At 45.0% G+C, this 17,723-nt stretch overlaps 1 protein-coding gene across 2 annotated transcripts in view; it reads left to right on the top strand.

Moving 5' to 3' along the window:
• Positions 1-17,723, top strand: part of CCND3 (cyclin D3) — a 77,079-nt gene that overhangs the window by 53,447 nt on the left and 5,909 nt on the right. The window contains exon 1 of one of the 2 annotated variants that reach the window (XM_032463067.1): positions 16,755-17,131. The exons of the other annotated variant lie outside the window; for it this stretch is intronic. Coding sequence (XP_032318958.1) covers positions 16,934-17,131 — 198 coding nt within the window. The 5' untranslated portion in view covers positions 16,755-16,933. Of the gene's footprint in view, positions 1-16,754; positions 17,132-17,723 lie in introns of those variants that run through there. 2 annotated transcript variants of the gene reach the window in all.

The raw sequence follows: 17,723 nt of genomic DNA, 5'->3' as shown, positions 1-17,723 counted from the left end.
CACAGAGTAAGTGGCAGCGCTGGGTTTCAAGCCCAGTTCTCCTAACTCTTGACACGTGCTGTCAGCTGTTCTTCTACACTGTATTTTGTGGGTCACATTCGATGCCGTGGCTGAGGGCAGGCTGGCTCTGTTCATCATGCGAGACTCTGGATGGAGTTTGGTTTCTCATGTCAGGGGTCAGGGATGGCACGGGCTGATCAGCTGGCTCTGTAGTCAGGTTCACCTGTGGCTGTTTTTCTGTTTTGTCTCTCCGTTTCTTTCTGTGGCCTCTATTGAAGACAATTAGGTTGTGTCTACTCTCCAGGCAGCCTCCAAAAAACATGCTTTTTCCTGCAAAGCTCAGGACCAGACCCCGAATTACGGTGACTTGACCAAAGCAAATTCCCCCTGGCTGGTCCATAGTCAGAGTGGCCTCTGTGGGTTCTGTCTCACCCCGCAGCTTCCTGTAGACTTCAGCAGGAGGAACTGGGGTGAGCATCTTTGCAGAGGTGGTATATGAGCTGAACTTGAAGGACCTGGAGAATTTCAAGAGAGGTGGGGATGGGGTTTTTAGGCAGAAAGAAGTGTGTGAGCTGAGCAGAAGCATCGTGTTGGACTATGCAGTGGCTCTGGAGTATAGGCAGGAGGAGGGGGTGTGTTTTTCGGGAGAGGAGATAAGGTTAGAGGGCAAATTTAGGGTAGATCATGGCAGCCTTTTTGTTTTTAATGGCTGACTTTGCATGTCCATTTCAGATAAGTGGTCTGGATTTTTCCCTGTAGACATAGAGATTTTTAGGTTTTAAGAAGCAAAGGAAGCACGTGTGCATTCCTGAAGTTTTTGAAAGAGTGTTTGGGCAATAGTGGGGAACAGGCTGGAGAGGGTGAATGCAGGTAGAGAGACCAGTGGGAAGAGACTGTTGCAGCAGCACTAGGGTTTGGTGGGAGCGCCTGAGTCTTGAGTGGAGGAGCCAGATTCCAGAGACACTTTGCAAGTGGAGGTCACAGGATGTGGTTATAGGTTCATGTGGAAACTCAGAGCAAGAGGAGCTAAGAAAGAATAATGCCAGCATTTTCAGCTTGGGTGATCCCGTGGATCAGGGCTCACTGACACAGAATGCAAAAAGAGGGAAGGATAGGTTTTGAGTAGCTTGCATTTCGAGGCATCTGTGTGACATCCAGGTAGGGGTGTGGGCTGGGAGTTTGGGATGGAGGTTAGAGCTGGAGAAACATGACAGCTAAGGCTGAAGGAATAGGGGGAGGTCTCAGAGGTGTACGTTCGAGGAGAAAACCCAGGGCCTTAAGCCCTAGGAGATGTTTGTAGTTCTAGAGGCAGGTGGAGGAAGGAGGAGCCGGGGGATGAGTATTTTGATTAAGGCGTCACTGGGACCATTTGACACACCTCAGCACCCGCTGGCAGGCGACCGAGAGCACTTCTCAGGGAGGGTGCTCGGTTGACCTAGTCTGGGTTATCTGCTCAGAGGCACTCAGACCAGGGGTGCTTCCGGTCAGCCTGGGCTTGTTTACATGGCCTTTGTGCGGGCTGCTTTCTTCCTCTGCAAACGACCAGCCTCCCACTGCTGAGCAGAAGCTCGTGAAAGTGGGGATCCTGACTTCTCCCCCATTGCCCTCCAAGGAGCTCAGCTGAGGGCGTTGCACGCTGTAGGGACCAAACACCATCGAAGGGGGCTGATGACCAAGCAGAATGGGTGGCAGCGGTGCCCTTGGTCTGCTGCTTCTCCTTGAGTTCTTTTTTAAGGGGAACATCTCGTTTTATGGAGTGGGTAAAACTTGCTCCCTGAATCTTGAGTTGCTTTGGGCTTGCTTGACCCATCCATTCTGGATCGGATTTTTCCCAGTGAAATACCTACTAAAAGTTGCACTTTGAACATGAGATTGGCGGGGGGCTGGGGGAGGGGAGACTCCTCGCACTTTTCATGCATAACCTTCCTTACATTACTGTAAGCCTCAGAGGCAGACATGACTCCCCTATTTTGCAGATGAGGAATCAGATCATTTCACCCCTGTCACACAAGGAAGTGGTGGAGGTAGGATTCAGGCCCAGGTCTAACTCAGAAGCCCCTATGCGCTCAATCACTCATGCTCAGGCCTCCCTAGGTAAAAGGTGACCATATAATTTATTATCCAAACTTTTAAATGCTTTTTTAAAAGTCTTACTGAGATTATAATTTTCATTTCATAGAATTCAACTATATAAAGTATACACCTCAGTGGTTTTGAGTATATATAGAGAGACTTGTACAATCATCACCATAATCCAATTTTAGAACATTTTCATCACCCCAAAGAAAAAGAAACTCAGCACCCATTAGCATCGCCACCCCAGCTCTAGGCAACCACGAGTCTATTTTCTGCCTGTATAGATTTGCGTATTCTTAACAATTCATATAAATGGAATCATATGATGTGTGGTCTTTGGGTTGGCTTCTTTCACTTACCATAAGGCTTTCAGGGTTCATTCTTCTTGTGGCATGCACCAGTACATCATTCCTTTTATGAATGACTGAATGATATTCCATTGTATGGACAGACCACGTTATAGGAATTATATTTGTTCATATGTTGATAGACATTTGGGTTGCTTCCACTTTTTGGCTATCATTAATAATAATGCTCTGATATTTGTATATAAGTTTTTGTGAAGATACATGTTTTCATTTTTTCTTGGGTATATCCTTAGGAGTAGAATTGCTAAGTTATATGGTAACTGTGTGTTTAACATTTTGAGGAACTGCTGAAGTGTTTTCCAGAGTGGCGGCACCATTTTACATTCCCATCAGCAGCGTACAAGGGCTCCAATTTCTCATCCTCACCAACGTTTGTTATTCCAAACTGAGATACTTTTGAGAGTGAAGGGTGCACCATTAAGAATCATACCAGGACAACCAGTACTAACTGGAACATATTCTACTTAGTTACAAAAGAAATTAAAAGATTCAATTCCTGATTTCAGAGAACTTTCTGGCCACATTATGAGTCAAAGCCCCAAACCCACATACTTGAGTCAATTAAAGAATCAAGTAAAGGTAAATTATTAAGAAGGAAAGCAAAGCAAAGCACATTTTATTTTCCCCCAGGAGATTATATTCTCTTCAAGAGAAAAGAACTATCTTATTTGTCCTTGAATTGTTCCTGGCCCCAGGAGAATTCTGGCATTTGATATGGTGTCAATAAAGATCTGTGGAATAAATGAATGAATGAAAGAATGAATGATACAAACTCTCCTGGAGGGAATGTAAAAAAAAAAAAAAATAGAATGGTCATCTGGCTTGGATTTGTGAGTTTGGAGGAAGCATGGATCTTTTCTAAAAAAAAGTTTTTTTTTGCTCAGTGTTATAACAACACTAATGACTACTTTATTTTATTTTTAATTTATTTAACGGAGGTACAGGGAACTGAACCCAGGACCTCATGCATGCTGAGCATGCGCTATACCACTTGAGCTATGCCCTCCCCCCTCTAATGACAATTTTAAAAGGAAAAAGTAAGTAACCTACAATTTGAAAATCTTAAGCTGGATTTTGCAAGTGTGCAGGGCTGAGGAAAGAAAGGTGGAAGGGAAAAAGGCCTTCCAAGCAGGGGGGTTTTGCCTAGCAGCAAGTCTGGAACCCAGAGTACGTGTCTTTATCCTACAGGAAGTGAATGAAATTTGGTAATAAAAAGATGTGGTACCCCAGGAGTTCCCAATCTTTGGGAGAAAATCCAAGTACAATTTATCACAATCTTTAACTGGCTGTGTGCTCTTGGGCAAGTCGGTTCTCCTCTCTGTGCCCTGTCAATCCTTCTGGCTCTAAATTGCCCTGTATCTTTCAATCCTGCAACCCTGGAAGCTTCCTGGAATTGGTGGGCCAGGAGCTAGGCCTTGAAGGAAGACGCTAGATTTGAAGAAAGGGGCATGATGCCAGGGGTGGGTGATAAGGCCCGTAGTGGGCTGAATGCTCCAGCCGAGATAAAATGGGATTGGGTGCCTTGGCCCTGATGAAGGGGAACTTTAAAAGCCAGGCTAGTTGACTTTTAAATTTGACCTGATAAGCAGGTCCTTGGACTGGAGATGAAAGGAGTGTCTGTGAGAGATTAATCTGATGGCTGGGGGCCACTGATCCTGGATCGATCTGGAAGCAGGGTAAAGACCGAGAGGCTGTCAGAGAAGCTTTTGCAATAGTAACGTAGGCCTAGCCTTTCAAAAGAGGGTGGGAAACTCCTTCAGTCAGTCTTCTGATACACAGTGGCTTCCACGGAGTTTCATTGCCTTTAACCATAAGTAATTTAAAGCATTATTTTTATATTATAACAATTATGACTGTATTATGGACAAGATTCCAAATATATATACATTTCTAAGGCAGAATATTAGATGTGAAATACATTTCAGGCTTGCAGAAGGCAATTTTAGATTATGTGGCCAGATTCCTCAAGAGAGATGAATTGTCTCTGCTGTCAAGGGGGTTTACTTTGGTGGCAAAGTTCTCAAAATTTGCTAAAAGCCTGCTGGAGGAATGGGAAGGGTGGGGTCTAAGTGAGCTTCAGGGAATGGTTTTGTTGGGCCAGTTAACTAATTGGATACAGGGAGCCCAAGAAAGGAAGAAATCCAAGATGGCACCAGGGCTTAAAATCTGAGGACTCTTAAGAAAGGTTGTGCTACTCATGAAAAATGTACAAATTAAGAGAAGGGTGGGAAGATGATGGTCTACCTTGAGAACATTGGGAACGGGTGGCCTTGAGAACAAAGAACTGGCTAGGTTAGTCATGGAGGAACGTGTACCCCTTGGTCTTTCCCAGCCTTTCCTAAGGCCTTCAAAATTCTGTCCCCTGGCTTGGCATGTTTGGTACTTGGCCTAGTTTACTTTCGATATATCACTGCTAAGTAAGATATTCACTGTAGGGTTTTATTAGATGCCCTATATTAGACTAAGGGAGTTTTCCTCTATCCCTAATTTGCCAAGAGATTTTTCTTATTGTAAATGGATATTGAATTTTATCAAAAAGTTTTTTGGCATCTGTTCATGCGATCGTGTTTTTTTTTCCCTTTAATCTTTTAGTGTGATGGATTATATTGACTTTTTCAAAATAATAAAATACCATGCATTTTTGGTATAAAGTCAATAACATATTGCCCTTTTATATATTGCTGCAGTCAGTTTGCTAATATCTTGCTTAGGATTTTGCATTCATGTTCCTAAATGTAATTTTCTTTTTTCATATTGTTCTTGTTTGGTTTTGGAATCAAAGTTACACTAAAAATGAATTGAGAAGTGAATCTTCTTTTTATATTCTCTGAAAGAGTTTGAGATTGAAATTACTTTCTTCTTGAATGTTTGCTAGAACTCTTTGCTTGTTTGCTATTGAAGTCTGTCCCATCATGTGAATGAAAATAGAGAAAGAAACTTTTGTGGGAGGTAAAGTAGCTTAAGCAATAAGAAAAATACACTATCTCACACATCACAAAAAGTCCAGAGGTAGGTGATTCCAAGATTGGTTAATTCAGCAGCTCAACAACATCGGGAAGAGAAATTTGCTCTGCTCTTTCAGCTATCATTCTCAGGTGTTAGTTAGCTCCTTCTCTCAGCATTGCAAGATGGCTGCAGCTGCTCCAGGCATCACAGCAATATGGTTAAGAGTGTGGATTCTATAGCCAAACCTGGTTTCAGATCCCAAAGCTATATGATGTTGGGTCAACTGCTTAACTTCTCTGTCAAAAGGGATAATAATAGTGCTTTACCTCAGAAGTTTAATATTATATGGATTAAATCAATTAGGTTTTTGAAAAAACTCAGACTGGTGCTTGGCGCATAGTGAGCATATTAACATATCTTACTCCATTCTCACATGAGGCAGAAATGAATCTGTTTTCCTCTTGTACTTCATTTATTGAAGCCACTTGGTAGACTTACTTCACAACTTACTGGCCAGAATATGGAACTGCCCTTTCCTAAACCACCTATGGAAGTATCATGATTTGGTTTGGAGTAATTTAGATTTAACCTCTGAGAGCAAGGGAATGTGTGTTGGGGGGTCCATTGAAACAACCATCTGATACTGCAACCAAATCTCGGTTCTGTTTGCAAGGCCGAAGTTGGGGTGGCGATAGTGGAGGCTTTTGAGAGTCACACAAAGGGGGCAAGATAGGAGTTTCCTTCCTTCCTGGTTCTCTGTGGTGTTCCTGGGAATCACCCATTAGATCTGTCCAGCACAGCACAGCACAGTTTGCTTGGTGCTTGTTAACTCGAGCATTGCCTCATCTGGGCTCAGAACCACCCTCTAAGCAGTCTGGGCTCTTGTTAGCCCCTTGAATAGATGGGGAAACAGGCTCCCAGAGTTGAGGTTCTTGCCTGGTCTGTTTTTTCCTCTTCCACGAATTCCCAATTGTCTGTCATTTACCTGCAACCCTCGTAACTGCCACATTCATGTGCCTTCTCTGCTACTGTTTATGCAATAGTTTCAGAATTAACAGTTTTTCATTAAATAAGTATATCTTAAAAGGAAGGTTGATAAAATCCCAGGTTTGAGGTTCTGGTACACAGACACACACAACTTTAAAGTGAGCTCAAAACTGTTAAAAATATTTATTCAGGCTTATCTGGCACCTGACTGTGTCCGAACCCCAGCTCTGATGAGGCAGCACACGCGGCCGGTCTCCACCCAGATGTCCACGGACCTCACATTCCAGAGCGCAGCAGCCCCCTTCCAAGCGCCAGCCTTGTCACTTTGTTGGATAGCTGTTCCAGCTGTCAGGGCCCACTGTGCCCACCCTGTGCAGGAAGGCTGGACGTGCTCGTGACTGATTCCAGACCCCTCCCTCCGTCCCCTGCAGTCTTCAACCGCAGGCCAGGCCGCTGGAGTTGGTGGACAGGTGTCCCCGCTCCCTCACCCCTACCTCAGAAGCTGGCACTCCGGGCACGCACTTTCCATGTGTGGCCCATCACCTCCCAGAGCTCCCTAGCGGGACCGAGCTCCCTTTGCCCACAGTGGTAGCTCACTCAGTGACGCCCTCTTTACTGGCCTCCTTCCTTTCCCGTCTCATTTCCCTACTCTCGAGGGCTTCCTGGAATCCCCCCACCCCCCAGCTATATTACTTCACTTGATTCCTTGTCTCAGAGTCTGCTTCTGGGGAACCCAAACTAAGCCACTGGCCAGCTGTCCGGCGTTGGGCATTACCTAACTTTCCTGTGTCTCCCTGTGCCCGGCTGTCATAGGAGGGGAGTAGCAGCACCTGGACTCACAGGGTGCACTGGTGAAGGCCTCAGTGCCTGGCTAAGAGAAGGTGCTCAGCAAGTGAATCTATTATTATTATTACTACTGCGAATTCTCCGGTGTGCTACCATGGGTGGGTGGCCCATGGCTGGGGCCTACACTTTCTCTGGGTGCCCCCTTCCTGCGTCGGCCTTCTGCTGCCCCGTGTACTCCTGAGCTCCCTCAGTGCCCCTTCTTGTGCCATAGGCTCTCATGGAATTCAGGTGACCTGAAACACCGGCCCGCACCCTCCCCCTGCAGCCAGCCATCCCATCACACACAAACCACCCTGCCGACCTCTGGTGGCTGTTGCAGATGTCCAGGTAGAGAAGTCTTCTGTCTTAATCTCAGGATTCTCTATGATACAGGATTACCATCATCATCTCCTCCAGGCTGGAAGCTCTCAAAATGGAGGCTTCTCATCTCTGACCCAGGATTTGGTGCCAAGAGGTGCCAGTCAGTGTGGACGGTTAATGATCACAGCTCCCTTTATTGAGCACTTACTAGGAGCCTGGCACCGCTGTAGGCGCCTTCCACGTATTAATCCTTGTAGCCACCCTCTGAGGCACGTGCTGTTACTCTCCCCATTTTGTAGATGAGAAGCCAAAGACAGAGAAGTTAAGTAAAACCTGCCCAAGATCGCACAGCTGGCAAATGGCAGAGCCGGGCATCAGCCTGACGCCAGAGCCTTCTGACTTCTCACGATGCTTATCTCGTGCCTAGAATGAAGAAGGCTGGCTTCCTTGCTTCCCAGCTGAGAGCCCAAAGACCAGGTGTCTTTGCCAGGTGTTTTGCTGTAGCACGTTACACATCCACATCTGAGGCTCAGATCTCACCTCACCCTTAGCTGTGGAGCAGGAGCCTCAAAGAATGATTGGGCGGGAAAGCCTCATTTCATTTCTTCAGAATCAGACAGGCCAGCATGAGGGAGCAGAAGCACAGGTGTGACTGTAGAGGCTGTGCTCTAATTTTGTGATAAGGAGAGACCTGACAGGCTCAGGCCAGTACCTGAACTTTCTTTTCACAAACAATATATGTACCAGAGATTGCAAACTGCTCCCCACCCGTCAGATCCAGTCTGTAGAGCACGTGTGTGCCTTGGAGACAAAGGAAATGTATGTGACACTCATTACCACAGTGTAGCAAAAGACTGGGGCTACTGCAGCACCCCCTGGCTTTGTGGGGGGACACATGCTGTGCACTGCACCCAGCCCCACCCCTCCCCACTGGCCCCCTGACTACGAATGAGTTGCCATTTTTCACATGGTTTGTGCTGGTGTTTTTCTTACATCCAGTTTGTCTCATTCATGTGTTCACTGATTCATTCAAAAAAAGATTTTTTGAACACCAACTATGAACCAGGCACCGTTTTGTTTTGGTGGGGTAGCAAGGGAGTGGACAAACTATAAACAGAACATGTAGGTAAAGCATAAAGAGGTAAGTTAGGGGTTAGTGGTAAGCAGAGAAATAAAGCAATGAAAGGGCCCAGAAAGAGTAAGGGTTGGGGTAGGATGGCCGGGAGAGGCCATATGAGGAATATGACTTGAGATAAAGCCAAAGGAAGTGAGGGAGAGGCCATGCGGATATTGAGGGCAAAACATTCCAGGCAGATGGAACAACAAATACAAAGGGAACATATGTGGAGGAGACCCCTGTGGCCAGAGCAGAATGAGTGAGACAATCACAGGAGTGAGTGGAGAGCCACTTAGGGCTGCTGTGTTGAGACTGGACTGCAAGGGGCAAGGGCAGACCAGGGATGCCCATCTGGAGGCTGCTACCCCAACCCAGGCGAGAGGTGATGCCACTTAGACCAGGATGGTAGCAGTGGAGACAGAGAAAAGGCAACGACTGGAGATTTATTTTGGACATAGCATCAACCAGAAATGAGTGATGGGAGACCAGTAAGGACAAGGGAGGATTGAATTTGGACCAGGGAGGTTTCAGAGGACCAGAAGAAAAAAGGGTGGATTCTGGACATATTCTCAAAATAGACCCTCCCTGCTCTGCTGGTGGATGGATGTGGGATTTGAAAGAGTGGGGTCAAGGATGACACCGAGTGTTTCGGCCTGAGCAGTTGGAAGCATGGAGTTGCCATGCGCTGATATGGGGAAGCTGGTAGGAGGAGCAGACTTCTCGGGGGAAAGCTTAGGATCTCCGTTTGGGAGAAGTTGAGTCTAAAGGTGCTTGTTGGACCCCAGTGGGGAGTTGCCGAGAAGGCAGCCTCCCAGGTAAAACAGAACAGAAAACAGGTCAACTCACATGCCAGCTCTAATTTGGTAGCACTGCCCAGAGTGCTCTGTTGACGTTTTTAAGGCCCATCCAGGCTCAGACGGAGTTTCTTGATCAATAAAGAAGCTTGTCTTGGGAGCCGTATAGACAAATAATGGCAAATTCTGGACAGAAGGCATTCCATTGTAGAGAGGGAAGAAAATGTGAAAAAATGTTATTCTATGTATTTTTACCTTATCCTTTAAAATTTCTTAGTATGTTCTATAATGTACATATACTATCTTAAGAGTGGCAGGTTTGAACATAGTTTATAAATTAAGTATTCTATATCTATTGGAAGAGTATGCTCAGTTTTTAATGAGGAATAGATGAACAAAGAGTTTTGAAGATTACTGATCTGAAATATTGTAGTACAGATGCTCAGAATAGTCATTTTGACTGGATTTCTGTCAGCCCAGAAGTGTCTCCTGAATCCTCAAAGAAAAAACAAAATTATGTTCACTTTTTTTTTTTTAATTGAAGTATAGTCAGTTACCATGTGTCAGATTCTGGTGTACAGCAGAAATGTCCCAGTCATGCATATATATACATATATTCGTTTTCATATTCTTTCTCATTAAAGGTTATTATAAGATATTGAATGTAGTTCCCTGTGCTCTACAGAAGAAATTTGTTTTTTATCTATTTTTATATACACCTTGGTTTAATGCTTGATTTGTCCACTATAAAATATGCATTTAGCCACAACATCACTACGTAATAGCTCTTCATCTGATCGGGAGAAAACAATCAGAAAAATCCAAATTGAAGCACACTGTGTATAAACAATTGCCTTTCAAAAATACCAGAGTTAGCAAAAACTTTTTTTTTTTTTTAAAGGGTCAGGAACTGTTCTAGAGTGAAGGAGGTTAAAGAGGTAACAATGCGAACATGATCTTGATTGGATCTTGGGCTGAGAAAGAAAAAAAGCTATGAAAGGATATTACTGGAACAGCCTGGGGAACTTTGTATATAGATTGTGGTATTGTATGAGCGTAAAGTTTCTAATTGGGATTGTTGCATTCTTAGGAGACACAGGCTGAAATATGTAGGGATAAGGAGTCATGATGTCTGTAAGTAGGTCTCAAATAGTTCAACAAAACACACATAGGAATTTAGGTGAAGGGTGTGTTCGTGTTCACTGTTCTCCTGCAGCTTTCCTGAAGGTTTGAAATATTTCAAAGTAAAAAGCTGGGGGGAAATAATATTCGTAGAAGTTTCTCCACTTCCCGGAAAACTAGGCAATCCGGTAACGGCATATCGGACCACTTTTAGTATACTGGATTGTTTCAATGACCAGAACCCTCTCTTCTCCATCCTTTTTGAAGCAAAGAATTTGCCACATCTTCACCACCACCGTAGTAATCCCTGGCAGTTTTTATTTTCCTTGTGCCTCCACATCCACTGTGTTACATTTATTATCATAAATAGTCCACACACATAAAGAAGCTCGTGCCTTTAAGTGCCGCAATCACAACTGAACTTTTTGAAAAATAGCTCACCATATGCCTGCTACTGTCCTGTGTGTTTTAGACTAATGAGTGCATTTCATCCTCACAGTCACTCTTCGGGGAGGTATTACTATCATCCCCATTTTCAGAAAAGGAAGCTAAGACACAGAGAGGTGGTATAGTTTGCCCAAAGTCACACAGCCAGGGAGGGCAGAGTGGCAGAGCGGCATGGCCCCTGGCCCTGCAGGATTCACCTACCTCCACCAACTAAGTTTGCTAGGGCTGCCTTTCCAGGCGGGCTTCTGCTGCTCAAACTTTTGCTTTTCTCTGAGGGGTTCCAGGTGTATGTTTATAGGAGAAAGTGTATTCCTTGGGGGAGGGAGTAACAGTAATAATAACAACAAACTTACTGTCTTTGAATGCAGTGCGCCAAGCACGGGCAAGATGCGTTCTGCTCATTCAGTCCTCAGAACTCCTCTGTGGGGTGAAGGTATTACCATCCTCATTGGACAAAACAGGAACCGACTGAGAGGCTCCAGTGGAGCCACGCTTTGGATGCAAGCAGCCTGACCTCTCAGTCTTTCCCCAGCCCCTACCCAGGCTGCCTTGCCTCTACCAGTCAGCTCAGTGAGTCTGAAGGTAACTGAGCCATAGAATGTAGCCCGTGGGGTGAGGGGTCTCGCCTCTCCTGTTCACCCCCTTAGTTCTCAGATGGGGACCTTTCAGGGATGAAGAGGAAGAGGAGTGGGAGAAGGAAGAAGAGGAGGAAGAAAGCATTGTATCCTTCCTCCCTGGGGCTTTTCATCTGACCGGTGACATTCCATTCCCACCCCTCCTCTAATTTGCCATTTCATTGAGCAACTTTTTCTAAGTGAATGCACCTGGGCAGAGACTCCTCCTCCATATTGGCTCTGGTCAGTGCTTTGTCTTTTTTTTTTTTTTTTTTTCCTTTTCTTTTATGAAAATACAGGGAGAGCCCCTGTTCCTTTGAAGTGGAGGTGACTGAAGTTCCCAAGCAGATCAGCCAACCTTCCCGGAACTCTGCCCTGGCCCTGTGTTGAGTTCACCTGCCTCTTTAGAGGACAGATGGCTTGTAGCTGATCTTGGCCTGGAGGTCCAGGATGACTCTGCTCCAGGCCTGGCAGTCCCAGCCCAGAGTGAGGCAGAGGTATCCCTCAAAACACCCTGCTCGCCAGGAGCCCCCTTCCCTGGGGTGCAGGCTCACCCCCTAGCTTCCAGGACTTGGGCAGTCTCTGTGGGCCCCTTCCTCAGTAACTCAGCAGGCACTCCTGGACCAGCACAAGAGGCAGCAGAATAAAATAGTTAAGAGCATGGACTCTGCAGCCAGACTGCCTGGATTGAATCCGACCTACCACTTACTAGCTTCGTGACCATGGACACATTATTTAGCCACTTGGAGTCACGGTTTCCTTTTTTGTAAAATGGGGGGAAATAATAGTATACTTCTAAGGTTGATGTGAAAGTGAGATGATTTATTACCTATCAGGTACATACAGTGCCTGGAACACAGTGACCCCTGCAGAAAGGGCTGATAATATTGTTGGTGATTGCAGCAGAGTGCTGGGTCCTGCAGGGGAGACAGGCATACAGGACACAGTCCTAAAGGAGACGCAGGACAGCATGAAAAAGGGTATCTTTTCGGAGGAGCTAAATAGACCTTAAGTAAGTTATTTAATTCCCTTGTACTTCAATTTTCCCATATGAAAATAATTCTCAGAGGGTGAGATGGTGGCTTGTAAACACCGTGCCCAGTGCCTGGCACATAGTTGGATCTCAGTACTTGTGGACTGTCTTCCCCTTTCCAGGAACTTATACTCCGGCTAGGGGGAGAGAGCAGGTCCACAACCAGCAGTGGGATCTGCAGGAGCCTGGAGGCTAGTGTTGGTTCCTGTGGCTGGATTAGTCTAGGAAGGCTTACTGGAGGAGGTTGGATCTAAGCTGGACCTGGAAGGGTGAAAAAATAAACTGAGCAGAGAGGATAAATGGGCTGACAAGTGATGGTCGGGGGAATTGAGGAGATGCGGAGGGCAATGAGAGGCCCTGTCACATTTTTAGAGGTCTGCAGAGAAGAGTCTGTTACTCTTTCCTCTTTCCTGTATCATCGTTTAACTGGGGTTTTCTCTGCTATCTAACTTAAATCCCTCTTGCTGTAATTGAAGGCCAGGTCTCTCTAGAAGTGGAAGACTGTGGTTACTTTAGATTAAAGAGCTTTTAGTGTCTTTCTTAAGCACGTTTGTGCCTGACATTGGGATAAAGATCAGGTAAGTTTCTTCAGACAAAAGTGGCAGGAATTCTGAGGGTCAGTTCCCAGTGAAAAGTCTTTGGCCATTAAATGAATGAAACAGGACAGCATCTAATTTGCAAGAACTAGGCCCAGGGTTGCTTACAGCAGGGAAGTGAGTGAAATAAAGAACAAACTGTTAAATCAGTACCATGGGACATACTGGGTGATAATTTGGGAAAAATAAGCCTAGAGCCCCACTTAATATGATACGCTAAATAAATGTAATGATTTACACATTTAAAAAACCCAAACTTTTATAGTATATACTCTTGAAAGTGCAGTTTTTTTTTTCAGATTTTTGGGGCCTCATTACAGAATGAAATGCCCTGAGGCAGGGCCCAGAAATCTGCATTTTCAACAAGCTCCCTTGGTGATAAAAAAAATCGTCTATAAATATTTCCTACATTTTCTTCTAGTATTTCTATAATTTTAGAGTGAGGAAGACATGATTCAAAGACGAAAATCATTAAAGAAACGATTAGAGATAAGGCTACATAAAAATAAAAACCTTCTATTTGTTGGAAAAGAAATCCACCAGGAGCCAAAAATGAAAGGCAAACAATGAGCTAAAATTTTTTTTGCAAAATATATGACAAAAAATATGAAAAAAGGTTCACATCCTTCAAATGTAAGAGCACTCATAAATCAATAGGAAAAAACAAGCATCCCTACAAAAGACTGGGCAAAGGGCGTGAATAGATAATTAATTTACATAAGAAATGTAAGTATGGAATAATAATATGTCAAAATATTGTTACTAATAAATCACTTTTCATCTCACCAGTTTTCTTTCCTTATTAAGAAAGTGTGGCATATATATACACAATGAAGTATTATTTAGCCATAAGAAAGAAGAAAATCTTGCCATTTGCAACAGCATGGATAAACTTTGAGGGCATTATGCTGTGTGAAATAAGTCAGAGAAAGACAAGTATTGTATGATGTCACTTATATGTGGAATCTATAATATAAGAAAACCAAACTTATAAAATGCATAGAGCAGGTTGGTGGTTGTCAAAGGCAGAGGGTGCACAATATGGGAAATGGTGAAGGCGGTCAAAAGGTACAAACTTAGTTATAAGATAGATAAATTTGGGGGTGTGTGATATCCAGCATGGTTACCATAGTTAATGATACTGTGTTGTTTACTTGAAAGCGGCTAAGACTTAAAAGTTTTAAAAACTTCTTAAAAGTTTTCATCACAAGAAAGAAAACTAACTAGATGAGGTGATAAATATTAACTAAACTTATTTTGCAGCAAATACATATATCAAATCATTATGTTGTATACCTTAATATAATTGATATATATCAATTACATCCCAATAAAACTGAAAAAAATTTCTGGTAATTTACTCTCTCATCAAAGATGCACAATCTTCTGACCTGAATAGTCCTACTCAATAATTCTGAAAGTTAAGAAACATCTTGTTTCAGGACAGGTCTGGTTTCTGGTTATGTACTTAACTTCAAAAGCCACTTTTTTTTTAGTCCTTCTGCACCCTAAAAGCCTCTAAATACTTCAGCATCTTTGCCTCTCCATACCTTCATATCTAATCTTTGTAATTTTAAATTCATTGTTCTCTTTAATGAAAGAGTGCAATGCAATGATTAATTAGCTAAAGAAACTTGTTTGTATTTTAGAAGACAAGAGTAAAGGACTTACAAATCAGACAAGGTAAACAGCACACATTCATGCTGACACAGAGCTCTTGAATTTAAAAATTTATACACATTACTAATAAAGCACTTTTCATCTCACTAGTTGGTAGCTTTTGTTTTTAAAATAGGTATCTAATGTTTGTTCATTAGATTGGTTCAGCCTTTCAGCAGGGAAATTTGGTAATAAGAACTGTATCAAAAGCCTTAGAATGTTTCACAACCTCAGATTGAGAAATTCCACTTCTAGAAATTAATTCACTTCTAGAAATAATCATGAGTGTGCACAAAGATACTACCACAAAAATATTTTACAGTATTGTTTCTAATAGGGAAGAACTAGAAAAAACCTCAATTTCCAACAATAGAGATTTGGTAAAATACATTATGGTACACGTACTCAGTGGTATACTATGTAGCCATTAAAAATAATGTAGAATATTTAATGACATGGAAAAAGTGTTAACATTATACTTTTTAGTGAAAAAGCTTACAAAATAGTTTGCACCAATCTCATTTAAAAATGTTTATTCATAGAATAATTTTAGAAAAATAAACACATTTTAAAGGTATATCTGCATGCTGAAATTTCAAGTACTTATTTCCTTTTGTATGGCTTATCTGTATTTTCTAAGTTTTCTACAATGCAGATGAATATTTCCATGATACGAAAATAACAAAAAAAGTATTAAATAAAAAAGTACAATTAATTGAGAAAATGCTTAGTATAGAACTTGCCTCTTCAATAGGATATCTTTTTTTTTTTTTTTTAGTAACTGACTTCATGTCTCCTCTCCTTGGAAGACCCCCAGGAGAGGCAGGGATCCCCCATGGCCTCTTGCCATTTGGAGCATTACTGGAGGCTTGTGTTTGCCTCCTGGTCATGTGGAATCCAGCTTTGGGAAAACTGCAAACTCCCAAAGTTTGAGCGGTAGAAGAAATGGAAATTGGAAGATTTTATAGAGTCTGAGCAAGAAACTCCTCCAGAAAGGATCTAGTTTCTCTGCCCATGTTTTCCTCAAACAGAAACTAAGGCCGACTTCAGGGTTTGTCCAAGGCCACACAGCCAACTTAATGACAAGGTGAGGCCTTGAATCCATGGCCTTTCTGCCCTGTTGTATTTCTGAAATGTGCTGATTTTGACTAGTTCTTCTCACTTTAATATGCACAGGAATCACCGGGGATCTTGTTGAGATGCAGATTTTCATCCAGCTGGTCCGGGATGGGCCTGAAAGTCTGCATTTCTATCCAGCTCTCAGGAGATGCGAACGTTGCTGTTCTGGGGATCAGTTAAAGTAGCAGTGGTGTAGAGCAAAGATTCTGGAGCCGACTGCCAGCTTCCCAATCCTAGCTCTGCCGCAGACTAGGTATTGTTAGTTACTGTGCTTTAGTTTCCTCAACTGCAAAATCGGCGTAAGACCTCATAGCCTTTTCGTGAAGATTTAATAAGTGCTTAGAACAGTCCACTAAGAACTAGCTTTTTTTGTTTTTTAAGAATTAGCTATTTTATTATTATATTTCCTAGAGCAAGGAGAGGGTGAAGCAGAGTTTGACAAATGAATGAATAACCTTTGGAGAAAAGTTCTTCCTGGGCGACTAGTCAGAGAAGCAAAATGGGAGGGCTCGAAGGTGGGGAAGAGGCCCACCTCTAAAGAACTCTCCACTGGGTGGTCAGAAGGACCCGGAGCGCCCGGAAGCCGGCCGGCCCGCGCCCCGCCGACCAATGCGGCCGCCCGGGGGGAGGGGGAGCGCCCGCCAGCCCTTTCCGTCCGGGCGTCGGAGGCCCCGCCCCTTGGAACGTCGCGACGTCCAAGCATTCCACGGTTGCTACTTGGTCGCGAGGGGCGGGGCGCCTGTCAGGGAAGCGGCGCGCTCGGCGGCGGGGGCGGGCTGAGGCTCGGCCGCGCAGTGCCAGCGCCAGCGCCAGCGCCAGCACCAGACCCGCGCCCCGCGCTCTCTGGCCCGCTGTCTGCGTTCTGGCTCGCGAGCCCGCACTCTCGGCCTGCCCGTGCGCTGCCCGAGTATGGAGCTGCTGTGCTGCGAGGGCACCCGACACGCGCCCCGGGCCGGGCCGGACCCGCGGCTGCTGGGGGACCAGCGTGTCCTGCAGAGCTTGCTCCGCTTGGAGGAGCGCTACGTGCCCCGCGCCTCCTACTTCCAATGTGTGCAAAGGGAGATCAAGCCGCACATGCGGAAGATGCTGGCGTACTGGATGCTGGAGGTACCGCCGAGACGGGTCTCCCCTCCCCCGCTACCTCTGTCCCCGGCTCCGGACATCCCGGGGCCGCCCTGTTGGGATATCCTGGTCCCAACAACGATCAGCAAGATGTTTCTGTGGCGCAGATCCCCGGGGCCTGGCCTTTCACTCAGGGACCCTAGCCGGCTGCCTCCGTGGTGTCCCTTTCTTTCACTTCAACAACCCAAACTCTGACTGCCAGTCGTTTGGCACTCTAACTAATCCTCTGTTCGGGTCGGGAAGCTGGACAAGGGCCACCTTCTCCCCTCCGGCTTCTCTCAGCGTCTCCTGCCTCGCTCCCCGGCCCGGTCCTCTCTGGAGAGCGCGCCTGGAAAACCCTGGGCGCTGCTGCCCCCGCCGCAGAGCCGGTTTCTGTGTCTGTCGCGGGGTTCTGGCGGGGAAGGCGGTGGGGGTGGTGCGCGCTGTTCCGGCAGTCAGGGAAATGAAAAGTGCGGGAGGCAGCGGCTGGAGTCTCCTCCCTTCCCTTTGGGTGTGTGCACTGGGTGGCGGTAATGGGGGTAAGGTCCCAGTTCTCTGGCTACCGTGGGTGACTTTTGTGCCCCCCTCACCCTGGGTA

Source organism: Camelus ferus, chromosome 20, assembly GCF_009834535.1.
Source record: "Camelus ferus isolate YT-003-E chromosome 20, BCGSAC_Cfer_1.0, whole genome shotgun sequence".
Taxonomy (NCBI): Eukaryota; Metazoa; Chordata; class Mammalia; order Artiodactyla; family Camelidae; genus Camelus; species Camelus ferus.
The sequence above is the reverse complement of the archived record's forward strand: the minus strand, read 5'-3'. Positions and strand labels throughout refer to the sequence as shown.